Below are 20,660 nucleotides of genomic sequence, written 5' to 3' on the forward strand. Positions count from 1 at the left end.
ATTTCAAATACGTATTTCAAATACATTTATTTCAAATACTGCCCATAGTAAATAAACTAAACGAAGGGGTACACAGCAGCATTGTTTAAGTGTAAAAGAAGAGGTCGCACGACTCGTATAGCCATGATGCACAATACATTTACCATGGAGAACAAACCAATGTTTGGACCGCTGAGGTCGTTTTCAGGGTATGCTGTTGACAATGAAACATTAACAGGCTGAGGGTGGGTCAGTCCGTAACCCCTATTTATGTTCCCCAATAGTCAGTTATAGTCAGCTTCACAGTGGGCCGTGAGGATACTGCAAGTGTGCCCCCAAATGATTGGCAAAACACTAAGATTTTAATGATAATATAACATTAATATCTATTTCTTAGAAAAAGTAAAGTAAAAGAATGTTGTGTTTTTTCCTTCGTTTGTGTTGTGATACCAAGAAACAAGAACTTAAAGCACAGTATACTACATTAGTACCACTGATCCAAGTCAAAATCTCAGAACACAATCAATTGATTTATCAGTAAAATAAATATGCTCTGAAAAGGAGCATGTTTAAATGAATAAGTGTTCAGATGGGTGGGCCACAAAAGCTTTTGAAAATTTCAAGTGGGTCCTGATCCCCCAAAAGGTTGAGAACGCTGTTCTACTGGCACTTTTCCTGGTACAAACGCAAGTTCTAACTGCTCCCGATGAGTAGGTTGGTGCCTTGCATTGTTTCCTCCACAGTAGGTGTGAATGGGTGAATGTAATACACGTTGTAAAATTATTTGGCTAACGGTGCAATATACTGTATAAATGCGCCATTTACAATTTTGTAAAGACACCATTTTACATTCCAAACCCTCTCCGCATTGGAGAGACAGTGCTAAACAATACTAAAGTTAAAGCTAATGCTCATTCTAATGCGGTCTGGAAACAGTATCAATTTCAGCTGGCTGTAAAGTCCAACAAAAACAGCTTTATTAACATTTTAGGGAAGCAATAGGCCATGTAGTTGCTCAATATCGATTCGTTTCACATTCGCAATGGAGCGAGGTTCTGGCAGTCAAACAGAGTTGAGCTGCTAGTCACCTGATACACACACTCATTGTCAAAGTGGGGTCCGGGGACCTGCAGGGGTCATTGAGGGAGTTCCAGGGGGTCCCCAGCAAAATTAGTTGATGTAGCATTTTTTGGTTGAAATCTGTTGTTCTCTCCGGCGCTTTAATAATCAGTAAATACTTTTTCAGTTGGGTTGCCAATTTCTGCCAATTATAAGAAAAGAGAGTACCCATTATTTACCAGTTCCATTTACTTTGTGTCATCAGTTCCATTTTCACTTGTTTATCCTGTATCCTGTGTGAGTTCTCTCTTCTGATTGGATAAATTGGTGTCCTGACCTGAAAATGTATTTTCTGTCTCTACTAAGATAGAGCTGTAGAGACCGACCGCAATGCCTGCTATCACTATATTTTACACTTTGGTTATTCAAAAATAGGCGATCTACAAACTGAGATTGTAAATCTCCTTTATGGGAAAACATTTGACAAATGTTGAAAATATTAAATAATTATTTTCTCTGGTGGGGGTCCCGTCAACAAAAATATTTTCAGATGGGTCTCCACAGCCTAATACAAATTACTTTGGGGGTCCTTGACATGAAAAGGTTTCTGAACAAATGCTCTAGTTTACACACATTCTTATAAGTCGGCCTATTTTTAACTGTCAAACTCATTTAGATTCTTTCTCTTGCTCCTTGCCATGTTCCCTCATTGTAGCTGAATCAGGAGCAGTACTGGCAACTGCAGTCAGGGGTTATTCTGGGTTGAATGGGAAAACATGGCATGCATGGCACAGGCTGACTAAATAAGCAATTTAAACAGTTGTTTCACCCTGTCATAAATGTTTTACATGCCGGTGTTAGCTACAACACATAGGTGCCTGGGTCTACCTTTAGTTCTTGAATAAAATGTTGCAAGGGTGATATACAACCTTTTCAGGCTGTGACCACCAAAACCGTCACATTTTAACTGGGTTCTTTCTTCATTTTCTAAATGGTTCTAAATGGGCTATCTCGTGACAAATTTCCATTCAGTGCGTTGATATCATTCGAATGGGGTGCATGATGCTGATTTGTGATCTCAGAGTTTAATGTCATCATTCTGTACCATCACAGGAGCCACACCACCAAATACTAGGGCTGGGCGATGTGACATCAAATCAGTACCAAGATTATTTCAAACTGTTGCCTCGATTACTTTGAACAATTATTTTGAAAATGAAAATAGCAGCTCTACAAGCTCACAACACCTTTTTAGTGATTAATCACACTTATCAATTTTGTTGATTATCTATCTATAAATGCGAGAAGTCTCTGCGTGTCTGTCTGTCTGTCTGTGTGTCTGTAATCCGCGTATCTCGAGAACCGTTCGTCCCACAGGCTTCAGATTCGGCACGCGCGTTCCCCGCCGCGGCACGGAGTGCAGTGCCGGGTCTCGACCTGACCCGACGCGCGGTTTTCCCGAACCGGCGCGAAACGTTCGGAATCTCCTTATGCGGGGTTGATTGTTGACATCAGGCTGTTCCGGAGGAAATCGGCGAAAGCTCTGACTCATTGTGACATCACTTCATAAAAGGCTCTGACATCACGTACGCCACATGAGTCAACAAAAAATCTCTGTGAGTGTGTATGTATGTATGTAATCCGCGTATCTCGAGAACCGTTCGTCCCACGGGCACGCACATTCTCCATATATGGGCATAAAATGAATGCCCCCATATATGGGCATAAAATGGATTGCAGACAGACAGATACAGATATCTCCATATATGGACATAAATGGACAGAGGCAAACAGATGGTCAAAGATCTCCATATATGGGCATAAAATGGACGCAGACAGACAGATACAGATATCTCCATATATGGGCATAAATGGACACAGGCAAACAGATGTTCAAAACGGGTCCTATGACAACAGGTATAATGAGGTTTGCATTAAAGGGGGAACCGGCACTGTGTCTGCAACACAGTTGGAGGAACAGACAGATACTCCATATATGGGCATAAAATGGACGCAGATAGACAGATATCTCCATATATGGGCATAAAATGGACCCAGAACTATAACTGCAGTGATCTCCATATATGGACATAAAATGGACGCCGACAGACAGACAGACAGATACAGATATCTCCATATATGGGCATAAATGGACACAGGCAGACAGATGGTCAAAACGGGTCCTATGAAAACAGGTATAATGGGGTTTGCATTAAAGGGCGGGGCATTCATTCCCTATTTACATTGTTCCGAGTTGGCCAGGTCGCCGACTAGACGCTGGGCCGCCTTCTAGTTAAACAAATGATATAAAAAAAATCAGGTCGGTAAGAAATAAATACAAGATATATTTTATTAGATATATTTTATTGCTTCTCAATTATTCGATTGACTTAGACGAGCAAGATTAAATCGGTTATTGGTTCTAAATAATGGTTCCAATATATTTTCGGTTATCATTGCTGTATGTTGTCCAGCCCAACCCCCAGCCATTAGGCTTTTAAACGTCTCACACAGATGCTTGGACAGGACACAACAGATGTCACATGATTTGTTGACAGCCAACTCCTCACACAGCGACTTGGAAAGCAGCATGTCTGAGGATCCATTTTCAGCTAGAACACAGGAAATAACAGAGCTATGGCTGGGACCAGGGGCGTCACAAGGGGGGAAAAAGTGGGACTAGGGCCCAAGGTGGAGGGGCCTTAATTATTTTATACTTTAGCTATTGAAAAATAGATAGATCTGTCGTGAAAATGTGTGCAAATCTTTGAATATATGTATTTTTTAAGCAAACATTTCGCAGCACCACTGACATAGAAACATAGGTTTTTCAAAAGATCTTAGAAGGATTTGAAATATTCAAAGACTTTTTCAAAGAAAGAAAATAATTTTCAAGACTTTTCAAAAATAGCAGAACTACAAGCTGCGCGGCACCGAGGGGCCTTTTCCACCAGCAAAGAACCGGTTCTGGTTCTTTCTCCCGCCTATGGGATGAACCAGAGGTGAGCTTTTCCACCGAGAACCGGAGTTGGTTCCGAACCGTAAAAGTTGGTTACGAACGGGAACCACAAACTCCTTGGTTCCTCTGGTTCAATCATGGTTCAATCTGGTGGAAACGCAAGCCGGTTCGGAAGAACGAACCAAGGTTCCAAGAAAGTTGAACCGGCCTGGTTCTGGAACCGGTTCTTTGCCAGTGGAAAAGGCCCTCGAGTGCCGCGCTGCGAGCTAGTATATCTGCTATTTTTCAATAGTTAAAGCAAAAAATAATGCGTAATAATGCGTTCCCAGTCTAAATGGGTTAAACCCCTTTCCCCTATGAAGAACATTCATGGGGGGCCCACAGTGAATCCTTGTACCCAGGGCCCAGAATTTGTGCGACACCCCTGGCTGGGACTTTGAAACACTATCCAGATTTTTGCAAATTTTGCTAGGAACAATATTAAAATGCAACCATAAATAAAAACACACAGACAACAGGGACACAACACACAAATAAAGTAGGCCAACTAACAGTACACCACAGTGACAAAGCTGTCACATTCAATGTCAGTATTCAATCTTCTGTTTGTGCACAAGCTACAGAAGACAGCAAGCTTTGTTTGGTCTTTGTTTGGTGTTGGTTCCTTTCAAGTCAAAAAGAAAAATATTCCAAGGCAATCTGAGCTGCTGGGTTCTACTAGGGAAACTGGACAACAGGGGCATTTGTGCCTAATAGACCCCATGTACAGTACTGTTGGAACAATATAAGTAGGACAATTAGCCTAGAAGTGATTTAATTGAAGTGGACAGAGATTTATGTTTCCATAAATAAACACTAACTATATTTTGACACATCACTTTTTTATTACAGCCTTGTTTTGGATCGTGTTGTTACAGATATGAATATGTTAATTTACCCATATAATTTCAATTAAAACAAACAAATGTTCAAGAACATACAGGAATCAATCAAAGTCATTACAAATGCTGTCTTTGCAAAACGTGCAGCAGCTTGTCCTCCCCATGTCAGGAAGGACCACTTCATCCTATGTACTCTGCGTATCCAAGCATCCAAATTTAATTGAGCAGGATGACAGGCTGGCTAAGACACACATGCACACGTGTGCATACACGTAAGGTTTCTGACAAGGACAGTGTCAGCAACTAGTTAACTGTAAATGAGTTCTCTTGTACAGACTGAACCTTTGGCCAATCCTACCAATCCAAATGAAAAAAATCACACCCGTGTGAAGTGGAGCTGTGTGTGTGTGTGTGTGTGTGTGTGTGTGTGTGTGTGTGTGTGTGTGTGTGTGTGTGTGTGTGTGTGTGTGGATCATGTGTACCGATTTTTGTGACATTTGAAGAAAATATGTAGGAAAAGGAGCAAAAAGTGTGTTTTGGAGAAAATTCAAGATGGCGGAAAATCTATCATGGCGCAAATGGGCGTGGCCTATATGGGGAGATGCGTCATGACCCAAGGAATCCAGGGAAAAAATATTTTTAATTTTCCGACCTACGGTTCAAGAGTTACAGGCCAAAACGTAAAGTGGGGTGTTATGGCGCCACCATGCGGCCAAATGACACAATTATTTTTTATTTAATCATTGAAATCATTATGAACCTCCTCTCCAAGTCTTGAAACTCTAGCCCCTATGGTTTGCGAGAGACAAATAATTGAATGTGAGTTTTTGCGATTCCCATTATAAGTCAATGGGGAAAATTAATTCACTAATAAATTAATATCAATTAAACTATAGAACCTTTCTCTTAGAAAAGTAATAGCCCACGATTCCCGAGTAAGCCGGTCGATTTGACATATGGCGCGAGTGTGTGGTGGCAAAACTGTGGGACAAGTGGCGTGCCGAAGTTTAGGAAGTTCAGGCTACATACAGACACACACACACACAGACAGACAGACAGACAGACACACAGACAGACAGACCCACACAGCCACGTATAGGGAGCCTGTGCTTCACACAGCTCCAAAAAACTCCACAGACAACGATGCATGCCCATCACATGGGCTGCCACAGCAGACAGCACTCTCTCTCACACCAATTTAACCCTAAACTAACTAAGGCGAAAATAGCCGATCTACAAGCTCAACGTGTCACACACTGGCACACAACTAAGTATAAATCAGGCTCCAACCCTAACCCCTAGACCTGACCTCTAAATATCTAATCCTGACCTGAATCTTTAATCATAAAACAACAATTTATAACCAGGACATTTGTCCTAACAATGTTTATTTCTCTAATTCTACTATACTTGTGGGGACATTTGGCCTTCACAAGTATAGTAAATACAAGTACACACACACACACACACACACACACACACACACACACACACACACACACACACACACACAGAGAGAGAGAGAGAGAGAGAGAGAGAGGCAACTGTCTGTTGAAGAAAAAGGGGAATGTCCGCACACGATAAACTGCTCTCACTCGTCTTTTTTTATGTATTAAACCAGACATAATGAACGTTTCGCCCGTGTAGGGCTTCATAAACTGTCTGTATCATCATAATTAAAAGGCTCTCTACCCCCAAAGTAGAAGAGGAGACGACAAGGATGAAAGATGAGGTCATGTCTCTTGATAAAAGGAAGTAGGGATGGGACGATATGAACATTTCATATCACGATTATTGTGACAAAAGAAATCACGATTTACGATATTATCACGGTAATCAAAATCCATTATCTTGGGGTGGAACAACAAAGACTTTTGATAGAGAGTGAAAAAGAGACTTGATACGTAATATACGTATAAGTACGTATATATTACCTTTTACCAATAGAGGGTTTAAATGGTATATGCAGATATGCAGCTCGGCAAATAAAAGGTGAATTGATCCCAGTGCATGACGGAGGACGATATCACGATAAATTAAATCTCCACGATACGATTATCGTGAGTGTTTTTTTTATCACGATAAATGACCAGTAAGACTCCCTAATCGGGAGATAAGCGTCCTTCAGGTCACAGTATACACAAAGAGGCCTGTAAGTGGCATTGGTTCCACCCACAAGTTTGTACGACAAACGGTTGATGAGTGAAGCCAAATAAAGTTTCGGCCAATCAGAAGAGGGGGCGGGGCAAAGTTAAACAAATTAAGGTGAAGGACTCTTAATGAAGTTAATTGACACCACCCACAAGTTTGTAGGACAAACGGTTGATGAGTAAATCCAAATAAAGTTTTGGCCAATGAGGGGAGGGGGCGGGGCAAAGTTAAACCAATGAAGGTGAAAGACTGTTGGAGCAGCAGGAGTCGGTGGTCCCCGGGAATTCCCCGTGAGCAGCCCAGTTGGGGTGTTGATTTGCACTATTTGGCGGCGGTGGCAGGGGGTCCCTGGGGGTCCGTGGAGGTCCGTGGGTCCTGAAGATTGTGGTTTGGCAGGCAAGGAGTGTGTGTAGAAAATTTCACATGGATAGGGGCAACGATGGCGGAGATATGAGTAGGGCAAAAGTGTGACGTGACAGACAGACTGACTGACTAACTGACAGACAGGCGGTGGAGGTTTTGATAGTAACTGCGACCTAACGGTCGCAATAATATCGCTTATCGTCCCATCCCTAAAAGGAAGCTTTCCCCAGCCAGGCTTCAGTGTGTCGCAGGTGTCAGACAGCAGCACAAAGTACCATGCCGGTTAATCTTGCTAAGTAATGATTTTATGTCAGCCCTCACCTCTATTCAACCTCCTCTGCATATGTGCATTAATTGACGCAAGCTTGAGTGTGCTGTGTGCATACATACACCCACACTGTATGATTAAGTCTATTGTGAGCTGTCTGTTAAGGCTGGGTTAATGGAATCAGATCCTTCTCGCATAGCACACATACACCATCTGTCGTGCACAGAACATTAAATAATGGATGACAAAATATGGCTGACTGCACAGACCAGAGACTGAAAGGGTAATATCTGCTCTCCAAGCGGTACTGCAGCTTTCACATATAAAATGTTATGATCAAGCATCCCAGTAGACTGGAAAAAAAGCAGTCCAAGTACAGAGCAACTCAGGTCCAGTTCTTCTAAGTCTTGAGGGTTTAAGTGGTTAATATAGCCTGAAATACATGAACGATTTGCACGCCCTGTGTGTGTGTGTGTGTGTGTGTGTGTGTGTGTGTGTGTGTGTGTGTGTGTGTGTGTGTGTGTGTGTGTGTGTGTGTGTGTGCGTGCGTTTGTGCGTGTGCATGTGAAGTGTGTGTGTGCGCAACGCATGTGAAAGTCCTTGTTTTTCCACTACCAACACAGAATGAGAAATGTTCAAACCAGAGTTGAACAGAGCAATCTTTCATTGCAGGAAGTGCTCGTTGACATAGTGGTAGCATCTGGTAACTTCATTAGATTGCATCCACAGGCTGCAAAACGCCTTTTCAAAATGTTTAATTTCTCCTTGTTAAAAGGACCACAAAAAGAAAGCGACATGACATGGTTCGTTGGCACGAGGGAACGTTTCTGACATAACTTAACAGCTGAACAGTATGCAGCTTTTAAGTCGAATAGCCCCATTTGAAATTAATTTATCATTCACTGATTTGGTTGATTTCAGAAGAGGGGAAACAAGACAGTTGTTCAGTGCTTTGGCAGACTCAACATGAGACAATCAGCAGGTTATTGAGAATGATTGTGATTGAGGAGTTGCCGTGCATCTGTAGCATGCGGGCAAGACCAGTAACAAAGGGGTCGTTAGATCATACTAAATTATGTTATTCATCAGATAGGCTACACTGGCTTTCTTCCAAATGAATCCTGAAAATGTTGATCCTTGTTAGCTCTATCAAGCAGTAAAATAGTTTCAGGAAATGTGACTGGTGGTCAGCCCAATTTGCCTTGCATGCCATGCAATGTGACTATTACACATGTGTACCTTGCAACGTATCATGTTAATGCTGAAATTATGGATACATAACATTATTAACATCATTGTGAGGACATAGATCTAGAGAACATCTTTCTTCTTAGGCCCTAAACATACATGCTCCAAAGTAGAGATGATATGGGATGCAGGAAACTGTGTACTCTATACTTCTATGTTTTTAATAGCAGCAATCAAAATACAATGCTGTGCTATAACGGCAAGAAAAATGACACAATACTTTTGGAGCAGAAGAGGTAGGGTTAGGGTCAGCTTGGTTTTTCAGTAATTATAGGGCAATAAAACAATCTCAATTTACATAGATAACTATGATAAACTTTGGAGATTTATTCTCAATATGGACGGATTTAACAGCCTATCACACAGCAGAAATAAATGCAACAGCCAGTCAGACTGACATTTTTGGCTTGCAGCATGCCCATTTCCTACGTCGAGGCATTGTTTACTTTGCTACCAGTGGAGAGGAAAGTGGATGCGAAAGTGATTGAGCAAAAAACAACAGAGGGTATGAAGCGAAATAAAGTGAACTTGCATTCTCCTCCAAAGGTGAGGACATTGCTCACAACACAACCTAAGATTACACCACGTCCATTATACAGTATGAAACTGCCTCAACTTTACGAAGAGTTCTGTGGAAAGCTGGAAATTCACTTGGTAATGTCCCTGATTCTCTCTCCCTAACCAGTCCACTTCTAGCCATATGAAGCTTATAAATATTGGTTAATGTTATTCTATTCAATATAATATTTACCCTGTTAATGTTATGTTATTATATTTATTATGTTAATAAACTGTATTCTACAGTTTAACTAATGAACAGTCTGGTTTCTTCAGGCTTCAGTCATTATCAGAATACTGTAGCATTAGCATACACACATATTGTGATTGTGATACATTTTGGTATTGATCAATATGGTGGAAAGCATTATCATAATCATATTTCTTGCCACATAGCCCACCCCTAGGCAGAACAAAGAGTATCACATTTCAGGCATCAACTCTGGCACTGAGGCAAGCATCAGTTAAGCTCTAGAGATTAAAGGTGGGGTCTTCTGTAATGAGAGTGGACACGCCCTGGTTAGGTTTCATCCCACTGACACAAAGAATAAAGTCTAGTGGGGCCATGTTACAGTGCTGGACCCACCAGAGCTGCATAGTACTGACTGAGAGTTTATTTTTAGTTTTTGTATATCGTTGTTGTCGGGTGAAAACCTTGTATGTCCAAAACCGTTTGATGTTTGTTTTTCATTTTAACAATGATTTAAACTAGTGAAAAAAGCTGATCTACACGCACACAACGTGTGTGCGTGTGCTTGTAGATCTGCTGTTTTCACTACTTTTGTGTGACGGCCTTGTACGATGAAGCAGGGCTTTACTTTGCGAAAGAACGTACACATCTGAGATACTAGGTTTCCACCCGACATCGACAATATCTATACTATAATTTTGCGAATGTCTGAGTGAGTGAGTGAGTGAGTGAGTGTCTGTCTGTCTGTCTGTCTGTCTGTCTGTCTGTCTGAAACAGCGTTTCTCCTCAGTGGCTGGAGCAATTGATCTGAAATCGCATCACCATTAGCATGTGAACACACCTGACATAACTGTGAAGCCCGTTTGTCACTTTCACAAATCGTATGCTGTATATTAGCATTTTTATGGTGTATCTACTATCTATTCTGCATCTAGCTTGAGGCACATCTATTCTGCATCTAGCATGAGGCAACATGTTTAACCAGCTCTCTCTCTGTGTGTGTGTGTGTGTGTGTGTGTGTGTGTGTGTGTGTGTGTGTGTGTGTGTGTGTGTGTGTGTGTGTGTGTGTGTGTGTGTGCAGGCAGGCGGGTGTGTGCGCAGGCGGGTGGGTGGGTGGGCTGGGGGGGGGATGGGGGGGGTAGCCATTAAACGAAACGGGTATTTCTTACATTGATGCTCCTACATATTATCATGCAAGCACCAGTTAAAGTTACTTTCCATCCCTCATATACTGTATGCACAGTGCACATCCCATAACCCACACACTGCACATCATTTTGGAGCTCATATCTTTGAACGGGTAAGGGCTAGTACCAACAAATCGACACATTTATAATTGATTACTATTAGTCTGATTAACCACTTAAACCCTGTATTATGCAGTACTTTGTTGGAAAATGGTGGCAGACAAACATTTTGAAAATAGCTGATCTACAAGATAGATAGATAGATACAGATAGATACCTTTATTATCCCAAGGGGGAAATTTAGTTGTCCAGTTGTAGCACAGCAGTATACAGTTATTTACAAAGTTACAGAGAAGTAGGAAAAAATAGATAAGAGTAAAAACAAGAGCAGTACAGTACCAAAAAAGAGAAGGTGCATCAATAGAGGGGGCGAATTAAATATGAGTATATATATGTTACAGTATGTTTGGGTAACTCAGGACGGTAAGAGTAAGAGCGCTTGTTTTGTCGTTCACCACACACTAATCACCACCAGATGGCGACGCAGCCATTCACTAGTGCAGGCGCTGACGTCACTCGTTTGCGACTCTCTTTCTTTATTTACTAGCCTAGCCTAGCCTAGCCTAGCCTAGCCTAGCTTAGCCATTAGCTCCATTGTAGTCACTTGGACAGGGCGTTTATCGTGGGCTTGCCCAGGCCATAAATATAACGATTGCATTCACCACGGCTTCGTAACTCGCGCCTGCGGCGCTCGGGGGCGAAGAGCAGGACCAAGGTCCGCTGGCCTTCGCGCCGCTTGCAATGTCGTGGACAATCGAGCGGCTCCGCCTGGAGGACGTTGTTGTGGCGACCGCTTGCTCCGCCCCGTGCGGCACCACGAGTGCTCCGTTTCTCGACCGTCCTGTTTCTCTAACAAACTGTGACATATACATAAAGTGTCTTACAAAAAGAGACCAAAGCAGTCAATGCTAGTTAGTGCAACAAGTATCTCACTGTCATTGTTAAACAAGACACATACTCAGAAACTACCAACACAACCTAATAGTGCAATGTCGAAAAACAGTGCGAAAAAAACAACAGAAACAGCTCAGAGCAGAAGAAACTAGGCAGCGTGTCACCGCAAGACGCACATGAGCACTCTCCCTCTCTACAAGTAGATCAGCTAGTAGATTGTCAAACGTTTGAAATAATTGTGATATGGGGGCACGGCGGCGCAGTCAGTAGTGCTGTCGCCTCACAGCTAGAAGGTCCTGGGTTCGATTCCTGTCGGTGGACGTTGTGGGTGTGTTCTCTCCTCCACATCATCAGTGCCCATACCCTAGGTGGGGTTGGCAAAAGGGCCATTCTGTGTGGAGTTTGCATGTTCTCCCCGTGTCTCCTAGGGTAGGTACCCTCACAAAAAACATACAGTAATCCTGGTATCTATACTGCCTCCCCCTGGCCTGCATGGGCGTCTGATGGAGGGGAAAGAAACTGGTTGGAATAACGTGTTGAAAAATGGGTTACAAAAATCGTGGGATAAACATTTAGAGACATAATTGTGTGTTGTGTGCCTGCTTGTAGCTACATTCTTACTGGGAGGACGACAAGGTGAAACGATGGCTAGTTTTATCTAACATAGCACACACAGTTCCATATTCTTTCTGGCATGAAAAACCTGGACTACCAGTATTAGAGAGGAAAAGAGCATTTCTGTGTAAAACAAACACAGGTCTTTAACCTTCAGGCTGGTTGTGTAACTACTACTTTAACAGGACCAGGGTGTGGATGTAATCAAACAAGCATAATCTTGACACAGTCGAATGAGAAATGACAAACAAAGGGCAGCCATAGAGAGAGCGGGTGGGAGACGAGACATTCAACGTCACTGGCTCTTGTTAGACAAGATAAATAATAATCGTGACATCAATGAAAAGGTCTTCAATAGTGGCTTGCACTTCCAATTGTGCACAAAAAAATATTTGTTCCCACGAACGTATATCAAATGGTATCAGCGGTAGCTGATTCTTGCCTCCTGTCTTAGTTTCTATAACCCAGTAAGCAATAGCACGATAGACTAAATGTAACTCATTACAAAGCATAAATGATCTACCATCACATTTAGTTTAAAATAGGTTGCTGACCCCAGTGAATGATTGTCCAGTTGGACAGTGGAAAAGAAACTGACCAAGACGAATAGGATCATTTCCTGACCTGTTCTGAAGCTGAGATGTTCTCAAATAAATCACAATGTCGGACCTGACCACAGGTCTGTATCCCTTGATTCCCTTAGGGGTCCATTTGCTTCCATTTGGACACTCTCAAAGTTAAATGAACACTGCAGACTTTACAGTATAGATACGTAGATTGTATTGGAGTCCCAGAATTAACTCATTGTACAGTACACTCTGAGAGTTACAGACCTGTAAAGCCCTTGTGTCGTTCACCACACACTAATCACCACCAGATGGCGACGCAGCCATTCACTAGTGCAGGCGCTGACGTCACTCGTTTGCGACTCTCTTTCTTTATTTACTAGCCTAGCCTAGCCTAGCCTAGCCTAGCCTAGCTTAGCCATTAGCTCCATTGTAGTCACTTGGACAGGGCGTTTATCGTCTTCTGTGGTGAAGAGCCTATCACCACAAATTTGAGGTGATAAGCTATCCACCTAAAGTGAGAAAACAAGTGGAGGCCATCATAGTCAGTCACGGTGAAGTCCTATCACTGTGACTGACTGGTCTAGATCGACCAATCAGTGAACGGGGTGATGGGCCGATCTGTCTGATAGTAAAAACAGAGAGATGTGTCGGGGTTCGCGGTGGATAGCTCTTCACCGTGAGACGTGAGTAATGACGTAATGTTGTCGTTTTATGACTTAAAAAGACTACACCGCGGTGGATAGCTTATCACCTCTGTGCCTACTATGATAGGGGCTTAAAGAGCCTCACAGACGAAACGCGATGTTGGATCCGATCAGATCTCGTGCCCGGGGGTTTATCGGTGTTCATTTCAAACGACAGTCTTGAATTCGGGCCCGGTATATCCCGCTGTGCCAAGTGAAATATCTCAGACCATTACAAATGAGACCGACGTCTCGCGATTCTAGCCACCCACGATCTCGGGGGGGTGGTGCCATGAGAGACACGACTAGATGGTTCTCAACCTGTGGATCGGGACCCACAGGGGTACAAGATGTACAGAAAGGGTTCCTTTAAGATGAAACCATGTTTACATACATATATTCTAAGGAAATGGGTTGTGATTTTATAATATTAAAATGACAAAATTAAACAAATATATTCGCTATCTAACGTTCGCACATTGCTGACCATACTACTGTGTATAAGTGTATTTGCCCTTCAACTATAAAATATATATTGTTTTTTATGAGACATCCATTGTAATTAGGCTATGCTCCCAAATCCATTTTATTACCTTCTGTTCGCATATGCAATGAGTCCCGCAGTGCTGCCAATCTGTTGAAGGTGAAAATCATGGAGGTTTTTTAGCGAGGTGAAACGCCATCAAAAGCCACCTCGAAGATGCAGGTTGGAACGTCATTTATATGGAGCGTGTATCACATTATCTGCGGGGATGGGTGACATAAAGTAGCCTACTGGAAATGTGCATCAAATGACAGTGCCGTCGAGCGCTGATCAGCTGCTTTTTTTCCTTTTCTTTTTTTGCGCAGCCTCTTAACAATTAAGGCACGCATGGTGCTTTCTTCAGTGGCAGTGCTACTAATTAAATATTAAAACGGCGAAATTAAACAAATATATTCGCTATAGTCTATAGGCCTAATAAAGAGTCTCTCTCTCTCTCCCTCTCTCTCTCTGTCTGTGCGATATTTGTAGCTAATAATGCAGTAGGCCTATTGATACTTTTACTTAAGTAAAGAATTGGAGTACTTTTTCCATCACTGCTCAAATTAACTGTTCATCAGCGTGAATGCTTTCAGGTGTGTATGTGTATCTGATCAATATAGGAAATTGCCCATTACATCCTGCATGACATCAAAGCGACATGTTGTGTGAAGTCTTGTGAGCATGAAAGAGTTTGAACTTGAACATGTAGTGCGCTACATCGTGAAAAAAGTATTAAGAGTAGACCTAGGCTAGGCATATAAAAGCCTTTTAAAATGTTATATCTTGCTCAAATTAATCATTCTACATCATTGCGCGAAACTATAGCACACGCGAGCCCATGGCATCTCACCCCTGGTCAGATCAATAATTAGCGCATCAGTTCCAGGTGGTGGTCGCTGATACGGCGAAGCGCAAATCAGGCTTGTCACTCACACAACACAGCTGCTGACGGCACCGTGTTTTAGACTTTGGTTGGTGTTATTACTGTTATGTTGATATGATTGATCTGAACCAAGCTGGACCCAGTGGATTATGTAGTCTACATGGAAGCACGTTGGCTGTCTCAGCCTGTCTGTCACAGCAATGGATTAATTGGTAGAAGTTGGTGTTACATTCTTCTTTCGTGTATCATCGTCCTTTGCACACAAGTGATAACTGCGCCATCATGACAAAACATTATAAAAACAAAGGTAGGTTGGTAGGCTAGTCTTCTAGGTACTGTGCGCACACTGGCCGCTGCTCACTTTATAGATATTATAATTATATATTCAGTTATTTTTTTGGCAAGCGAGACGCGAGATGTGATGCGCATCCAGCAAGACACGGCTGAGAGTGTCGCATCTCCAATATCATTGATTTAATAAAATCCATTGCCTCATCCAAGCTTTCAACCAACTGTCCAAAAAGGAAAAGGCTTTTTGTGAGGTGATAGAACAGCATACACTGCCCTAGCCAAATCTGCGCAGCAAAAAAAAAAGAGAGAAAAAAGAACGCCCGTGTCCACTCCTAAAATGCATCAACCAGCATTTTAACGGCAACCAGCCAGACATTAAACAGACATGAGCTTAATCAGCTAATAGCAATTATGAATGTCCAAACCTCGCCGTTGTGGGCGTGCAGTCACAGAAAAAAAAAAGTTTAACCTCTCGCTTTTTTTTTTTTACTGTCCCACCACCTCATCCAAGCATATAGAATAGGGACAGGCCTAGGTTCCTCAATATCATTTAGCTGGGGACCCCCTGGAACTCATTTTAGGGAGAAAGTAAGCTAAAGTAAAAAGTAAGTAGGCTATAATAATAAAAGTGTAGCCTACACTCTGCGCACACTCTGCCTACACTCTGCGCAGCCTAAAAAAAAGGGAGGAGCTGGCTTCATATCATCTGAAGCAATCCCGTGAGCTCATTCAGACGACAATAATTGTAAAGGATTCCTACCCGATGACCCGAGAATATCAAACTTTTTTGATATTATCGTGAGTGCTCCCGACGAGTCCCGAGGTCATAAAAAAGCTAATTAACATAATCCGATCGTGTCGGGGTACTGTTCAAGCCCAAGACCGATTCCGGGGCCGACCAAACGATTTTCCCGGGGGGTCCTCCCGAAATCTGATCGGGGATCCTCGGCCCCGGGATCGGCTCAATGTGAACGGGGCTTAAGGGTCCATTTGGACCCGTGGTTGGCTAGGACCAGACGGTGAGTTCTAAATGACACAAAGCTTTAATGACACAGAGCTTTATCTATTTGTCAGCTGTGAAAATGTCACAAAAACAAAAGAACTGGGCCCACGTCAGTGTATAAAGCAGTACAAATGAAGAGCAGTAAAGCTATTAGAGGTTGGCAGTAAGCCTTCTAAAGAAACTGTAAGTAAGCGTGGGTGACATTCAAAAGCCGTGCCCTTCTCAGTGCACCAACAAGGAAGTAGATGTTAAAGATTAATTCACTTCTGTTGTGTTTTGGGGATTCTACTAAATGGTAACAAGCTATACATTTTTTTGTTTTTTTTATATAAAGCTTTTTTACTGATTATAGGTGCTCGGCCTACCTACGTAATTTTTGTCGAGATTGATATTTCTATGCATTTGATGTATTGATGTATTACCTTGCTTATTGTATTGATGTATTACCTTGCTTACTGTAAGTCGCTCAGGATTAAGAGTCTGTGTCTGCTAAATGCCTAAATTGTGAATTGTATGCTATCCTTGGCACAGGCTAGCTCTGCAATTTTAGGTTTCATTTCCGTATGTTGACATGATGTCATACCATTGTTTTGCTGAATTTAGTTAATTGTTTTTGGCTGTATGTGTACAACTGCTTGTATATTTTCACAAAGGAGCCACATGAAGGAAATGTTTCTGTCTCATGCAAGGCAAGGTAGCCAGTCTGGTGATATTTACCTTCCTGCTTTAGCACCCTGCTGACAGATGGCTGCACAGCCCTTCTTCCCATATCTGCACAGGTAAACATCACAGGTGTGTGTGCGCAACCAGGGGCGTCACACCAAATTCTGGGCCCTGGGTACAAGGATTCACTGCGGGCCCCCCATGAATGTTAACTATTGAAAAATAGCAGATATACAAGCTCACAGCGCAGCCGCGCTGCAAGCTTGTAGATCTGCTATTTTTGAAAAACCGTGAAAATGTGTGCAAGAAACCTATGTCAAGGACCCCCAAGATGATATGTATTTGGCCACGGAACCAGGTGTAAACATATTTAGTTCCAGGGACCCCCCAGAAGCAAAATTTGAGTTAGAAATGTTCGCTTAAAAAATACATATATTCAAAGATTTTCACACATTTTCACAACTTTTCAAAAATAGCAGATCTACCAGCTCGCAGCGCGGCACTCGGTGCCGCGCTGTGAGCTTGTATATCTGCTATTTTTCAATAGATAAAGTTATTAGGGCCCCTCCACCTTGGGCCCCAGTAACTCAGTCCCACTTTCCTCCCCCTTGTGACGCCCCTGTGCGCAACAGTGCAAGTTCACTGCATGTGCTATCATCCTGTTAAGCTAGCAGTCCAGAGAGTACAAATGTGTTCCTTCCCACCGATGATATACACATGCTTCTGTTCTCAAACATAACATATGAGGCTCTTTTCAAGCCACTGCACTCACCTACATTTTCAATGAGCAAATTAAAAACTATCCATGGGTAGTTACCGGTAAGTAGCAGGCATACATACAAAAGAATAGAACATTTGTGTGGATGAATATAGCTACTTGTGGCACATATGAGAGATACAGAGCATGTGTGTGTGTGTGTGTGTGTGTGTGTGTGTGTGTGTGTGTGTGTGTGTGTGTGTGTGTGATAGAGAGAGAGAGAGAGAGAGAGAGAGAGAGAGAGAGAGAGAGAGAGAGAGAGGTCAATCAATCAAAGTCATTTAACCACCTCACTTGGCAATGCATGCCTATTTTGGCCTTGTCAAAATATCCATTCTACAACCTCACTTTGAGCTTGGTTATATTCGCTGTGACATGTACACATACATAGTATGTACAAGTACATAACAAGTGGTATAGGCCACTATATTCCATTGTAACATCATCTTCCAGTAGTTTTTCTTTTCAGGTTGCTTCTGCACAGACCTTGTTTAAAGTAATTGCTAGTTAGTTTCCTTAGTTTCCCTAGCTAGTCCAGGGGGTCCCCAGCAAAAAGAGGAATATAGATAGCATTAGTTTTACCTTAACAGTGGCATATGTTTGGCTATTTGAAAACAACCGCTCTACAAGATCACAACGCCTTGCCATGCCCCGAGTTGTTGTGAGGCTATAAGTGTAGATCTACTGCTTTAAAAAAGACACATCTTGTATCCCACATACAAGATCTTGGATTTTGTAGATAGCTACACACTACAGCACACCTGGACAACAGGACCATTGGGATGGAACAGAAATGATACACACACACACACACGCACGCACGCGCGCACATGCGCGCAGGCACACACACACACACACACACACACACACACACACACACACACACACACACACACAGCTTGTAGATCTGCTATATTGTACTGTATGCCTGTTGTGCTTTTTAAGGGGTTACAGTGAACTGAACAGTGAACACACACCACGTACCACTTCGACCACCTTCAGGATCCCAAAGTGTGACCTGATGTACTCCATGTCGCATCGGATCCCTCCCAGGACGCTCCGCGGGTGGACGGGCTCCGTGGTGGGCTGGTAGGGGCTGCTCGCCCCGGAGATCATGGACGTGTTGGAGGCCTCGCCATCAAAGCCCTCCGCCTCCTCCGTGGTGGTCCTCATGATGATGATTCTTTTTAGGGAGTCGTGCGCTTCAAACTTCAGACTCGAGTTGTTAGGTTAAATAAATGGCGTTAATAATAGCGTAACGTGAGAGCCAGCATACGGCGCAGGCTGTGTGCAGTAATAAGCACACTTTGTTCCATAAAAAAAAGAACCTCACAAAGTGAGCGAGGAAAACAAACTAGTCGGTCCAGTTGTGATGATCGCCCCCCATGCGAACACTGCGATGTTTTAAACAGGAGGACGTTGTGTTATTTTGAACATTGTTCACAGACTCAGAGTAACAATGTAACAAGCATCGCTGCCTCGCCCGCTACCAGCTTACAACAATGTTACAACCCAACTTGAAACAATGTTACCACTCTTCCCAAGGCGGGTCACTTGTTCGCGTTTCGGTGTCACTTCATTGGGCAACGATTCTGGCTCGTTCGGTCACCGAAAAACACAAAACAACTCCAGTCTATTAATATTATTGAGCTCCACTCCACCGTGTCTCCTCGATGCGACAGAGAAAAGCAAGCCGTGTCTTTATTTCCCAGAAGAAACGAGAGAACTCCTTCTTGTTTTCCAGACGGGAGATATTATTGTAACTTCCAGGCTACAGTAAAGACAGGCGCAGCGTTTTTACTTGATGCAAAAGCGGTCTAGTCTCCGCCCCGAAACTGCACATTCCTGTGTATAATGCACACGTTTTCCAAAAGTATCCCCAAATAATAGCTTTGCCGCAGATGAATCGAGTCGGGAGAAACTCAATTCCGACATCTGCTGTTACTGATCTTTTGTTTGACGACTGTTGTAATTTTGTCCACTCCCACCAACCATCCGTTTATCAGGACCGGTGATCAGGACAGCCAGACAGCCGCCCTACAGGTTCCCATCAGGCCGCTCCTGCCAAGCCGTTCAGGGACGCAAGGGGGAGGAGGCTGCATCGGTCGTCATAGGAAGACAGTCATGTACTGTATTTGATCCATTTCTGACATTTCACATTTGTGTGTCAGACTCAGACAGTGTCACAAATCAAGAAAACTATGTCTGGATCCAAGGCTATAGGCCAGATAGGTTATACATCAGCCTACACAGTGTGTGTAGGCCTAAATGTAACCAAATGGACCAACTTCGAGGCATTTTGGTTAAATTATTCTACACTCAGTCTGTTATAAATGGGGGGATTTGACTGTGTGTAGCAGTCAGGGTTTTAGGTCTACGGTCTGCATACCAGATAACCACTAGGCCTACAAGTAGGTCAGGGTGATAAACTGATAATAGTCGGACAAATAGGCTAGGTCTTATACCCAGCGTTTTACTTTTCTCTCCCTTATAAATGCACGAGGAAAACTATCAGCACACTCATATAATCTAAAATAAAACCATTATACCTTACTGCCCTCTTGTGGATTTTGAGGCCATGAAACCAAGAGGGTAATTAATGCAGTGGTTCTCAAAACAGGTCAAGGCCCAGGGTCAGCTACTTAATATTTGGCCACAGACCCCCATCATTAAATATTTTTGTGCCCGAGACCCCATACAAAATGTGTGTCGTTCTAAAATGTTCACATTTTTAGCAGATCTAGATCTAAAAGCTCACAACAGGTAGCATCCCGAGACATTGATCTAGATCTGCTATATTTCAAATAGGCAATGTATAAAGGTTTAAGCCATGGTGGTTAGACTGATTTTGATGCTATATTCACTCATTTTGCTGG

The 20,660-nt window shown here is 42.8% G+C and overlaps 1 protein-coding gene across 1 annotated transcript in view; it reads right to left on the reverse strand.

Annotated features, from left to right (window-relative positions):
* The window catches only part of cmtm4 (CKLF-like MARVEL transmembrane domain containing 4), a 35,509-nt gene extending 16,491 nt beyond the window's left edge, over nucleotides 1-19,018 (reverse strand). The window contains exon 1 of the mRNA XM_080729454.1: nucleotides 18,769-19,018. Coding sequence (XP_080585580.1) covers nucleotides 18,769-18,957 — 189 coding nt within the window. The 5' untranslated portion in view covers nucleotides 18,958-19,018. The remainder of the gene's footprint in view (nucleotides 1-18,768) is intronic.
* Between the last annotated feature and the right edge of the window lie 1,642 nt (nucleotides 19,019-20,660).

This window comes from Nannobrachium achirus, assembly GCF_963921795.1.
Source record: "Nannobrachium achirus genome assembly, chromosome: 7".
NCBI classification, from domain to species: Eukaryota; Metazoa; Chordata; class Actinopteri; order Myctophiformes; family Myctophidae; genus Nannobrachium; species Nannobrachium achirus.